We start from the raw sequence: 3,907 nt of genomic DNA, 5'->3' as shown, positions 1-3,907 counted from the left end.
GTTAAATGTGTGAAGCCAGGAATGGTGCCTTCAATATTTCCAAATGCACCAAAATATTAATTCTATCATTTTCAAAACGATCAACCACATGTGCAACGTAACATCTCTAAAGACAATCGAATTACACAAATGTGAAGATAAAATCAATTCTTCAATGCAACAAATTTTTGTCTGTTATCATAAAATTTTGGAGTATTTTGAATGTGAAAAGTGCTCCTAAAGAATACCATAGATAAACTGCAAAATGGATAAAATTACTTCATCATCTGGTTGGAAACTGAATGAATTGAAAGCATTTGCAAATTGGCTGTATCAATGGCAAACATAAAAAAAGACGACCAAACAAATGACAAACCAGTTTTTTCACCAAAATATCATGAACAAGTCATTCCAACTAAATATGTCTGGAGTACATGTGTGAGGATGTTTGGTTTTTTAAAAAAACATTAGAGTCTAACGAATTATTTAATAAATTTATAAAAGCAAGGAACCAATCGGTGTTATTTCAAAAAATAACGGAACGATCATTAATTGTAAAACAAACTTGATTCTTTCACGTGTTTTTCAATTTTTTATGATAATAATCATGATATGTATTTATCGAAATCTCTTTTTAATTGTTTTAGTAAAATTTTTATGGAAATTGTTTAATAACTCTCAGTTTGCTGAATATTAGTTGTAGTTTTTGTGTATTTTTTATAGTTTGCTTAAATTTGTCTAACTTTGGGTATTATTTCCGCATTTTTCTATTTTTTGGTATTGGTTTGGGTATTTGGGAACTTATTTATAATTATGCGACAATATTGTAATTAAATTAGGTTTTTTATAAAGTAAATGGTGTATATCCTAATTTCACCCTGTAATTTTTAATAATTATAATTGTAATTAGTTGGTTGTTTCAAAATGGTTTTCTAGTTGTTGGTTTGATAAGGTAAAATGGTTTTAGTCTCGTATTCAAGGGAATTTTAGGTATTCTGTAACACTGGTGGTAAAGTTGAACGTATGGTGATGGGTAGATTATTCAGGAACGGCATTTGGAGACCCAAACTGAATCGCTTAATTGATGAGAAAAATTTCAACAATTACTATCGCCGTTTAAAGGTTGGGCTTCTAAATTCCAGGTCCGTATGTGGAAAGGCCACGAAGATTTCATCAACTATTGACGATGATAAACTAGATATGTTGATATTTACTGAAACCTGGCATAAATCTCATGATGACTATGCACTGCAGATGTGCATTCCCTGCTCGGTTTCAAAGTTGGATGTACCACGCACAGATTTAGATGGTCAGTTGAAAAGAGGTGGTGGTTTGGCTATAATTTATAATGAATTAAAGTTCAAGTTGAAACATTATGAACTCGGTTGTCGGTTCGAAATATTTGAAACACTAGCCTGTTTAATTAAAATAAGATCAACTCAAATGCTGTGTGAAGCAATTTACGGACCAGGATCAGTTGCTCCGGAAAAACGATTTATAGATGAATTTTCCCTTTTGTTGTCCATGGTGTGCCTACGGGGACAGAGTATACTGATTTTAGAAGATTTCAACATCCACACAAACGATAATCAATTAGCATCCAATTTTATGGAGCTAGTTTCCTCTTTTGGTAGTTTCAGAGTTTATGATGGTGCAGGGGCGTATTAAAGATGATGATGAGGTCAGATATTACCGTAATTGGAAAAGAGTCAAAGACTCAGATGTGATGTCAATGTTGAAGTTGTCTCCACTATGCTCCAATCTAGAAAACTTGGTCTCAGCATCCCAAGAAGATTTCTGTGAAATATATACATTGACATTTTCCGACATTTCAGAGCATTTGGCTCTTTTAAAAAAAGTCGCTGGTGGTAAAAAAAATCTGCTCCTTGGTTTGATGACAGTTGTTTCTATAAAAAACGTTGAGCAAGGCAATGTGAAAGAATTTTCAAACGAACTCGGACTGTTTCTGACATGGAGTCTTGTAGAAAACAATTAACCAAACTCCATGATCGTTATGATATGAAAATGCGATCATTCTGGATGAGTAAGGTTGCCAATAGTAGACTTAACCAAAAAAATTTATGGAATTCGTTTAATCGTCTGCTGGGCGATGAGAAGCAATCAACCGAGTGTTCATTGTTGACGGCTGAATAAAATAAAAACTATCAGATAAGAAACGTTACAAGACGACCCAGAGCCCGCAATCAGTCAGTGTGATATGTTCCTGGATTTTGATATGTGTACGGAAAATGTGGTTTAATCAGCATTTGTGAGATCTAAAACAACAGTGTGTGCCTTGGATCTGATCCTTACTAAAATTTTGATAAAATTCATGGATAGTTTGGTGCCATTTTTTTGTTTTTGGATAAATTCATCATTCAAAACTGTGGCATTTTCACGACGAATGAAGTCAACCATTATCACCCCGCTGCTGAAGAAAAATGATCTGGATAAAAACGAAAGCAATAATTATAGACCTGTCTCTACATTTTGTTTCAAAGGCCTTTGAACGTCTAGTGCTGACTCGTCTGCTGGGTGATTTATCCACCCATAGACTCTTACCGTCGGTTCAGTCGGCTTACAGACCTGGTTCGTCTACTGCTCTCCTAGAAGTATTTGGTGATATAGTAAAGCAAGTTGATAACGGTAATGTGGTATTGTTGGCGCTTTTGGATATAGTTCTGCATTTGACACGGTTGATCATGCGGGACTTTTAAGAAGATTTTTGGTCTCGTTTGGTATTGGTGGTGTGGTGCTTGATTGGTTTGTTTCATATTTGATGGGTCGTGCACAAAAAGTATGTTTCAGTGAATTGGTGTCTGATGCGATGGAAATGCAAATGGGTGTACTACAGGGATCGGTGCTGGGTCCAATATTATTTCTCATGTATGTGTCTGTTTTACCGGCTTTGATTTATGATCATGGTCTGAGGGTTCATATGTGTACGGGTGACCTTTAAATCTATTCTGCAGGCCCAATAAAAGATGCTCAAGTTATCTCTTGCAGATTAATTAGGTTTATTGTTGATGTAGCTGCACTAGAAGGTATGACTTTTGATATATCGAGTAATAGGTTGATCTCGGCTGACAAGGTGAAAATTTAGGGGTGATGTTTGACAGTACTATGACGATGTTGCCTCAGGTCGAGAAACTCAATGTTATCTGCTTTCTTCAGCTACGAAGATTGTATCTGGTCAAGAAATGTTTTCCAGTTGATATTTTTACTAGCCTGGTGGTGACTTTTGTACTGTCTAGATTAGATTATTGCAATTCGTTGTTGTATAGTTCCGGTGTAGGGGTAGTAAATAAAGTTTAACGAATCTAGAATGCTGCCGCCAAATTGGTCATTGATATAAATAGACGCGATCACATTACAAAGTGGTTAGAAAGTCTCCGCTGGCTGCTGATCAGGGAAAGGACAAGATTTAATGATGGCCGTGGTGGCTCATGGTTGTGTACACGGTGGTGGCCCTGAATATCTGAAGGAGGTTTTTTGCAAAAGAACTGAAGTTGATGTGGGACATGCATTGTGTTCGGTTTTGTCAAAAATGATGGTAGTTCCTAGAACCAGGACAAAACTGGGTGACAGATGTGTTCAGGTTGCTCTGTCCAAGGTATGGAATGATCTTCTAACAAGAAGAGAGTTATTGTTCAACAAAGCATTTTATCACAGTACTATCCTCTGAAAAACATCAATAGAGTGAATAACATAATAATAATAGTTATTATTATTGTTTATTATAGAAATATAATGAGTATTTCATGTAAAAATGATAAAAAAATTATAAGAAAAATAATTAAAAACAATGTAAAAGTAGTACATGGTAACATTAATTTCAATCTGAACAAACAAACAACAAACAAATTAAAAATATATCATGGGAAAAATATAATTTCCAATTTAATTTTTTTAAATAATTGCAGCGTTA

At 34.7% G+C, this 3,907-nt stretch overlaps 1 protein-coding gene across 1 annotated transcript; it reads left to right on the top strand.

Annotated features, from left to right (window-relative positions):
* Positions 1-1,008: 1,008 nt before the first annotated feature.
* On the top strand, positions 1,009-1,975 carry HELRODRAFT_183164 (hypothetical protein; the record flags this gene model as incomplete). Its single annotated transcript, XM_009012201.1, has 2 exons — positions 1,009-1,630; positions 1,815-1,975. 2 exons carry the CDS (start codon positions 1,009-1,011, stop codon positions 1,973-1,975), a joined length of 783 nt encoding a protein of 260 aa, XP_009010449.1.
* Between the last annotated feature and the right edge of the window lie 1,932 nt (positions 1,976-3,907).

This window comes from Helobdella robusta (genome assembly GCF_000326865.2).
Source record: "Helobdella robusta unplaced genomic scaffold HELROscaffold_100, whole genome shotgun sequence".
NCBI lineage: Eukaryota > Metazoa > Annelida > Clitellata > Rhynchobdellida > Glossiphoniidae > Helobdella > Helobdella robusta.
The sequence above is the reverse complement of the archived record's forward strand: the minus strand, read 5'-3'. Positions and strand labels throughout refer to the sequence as shown.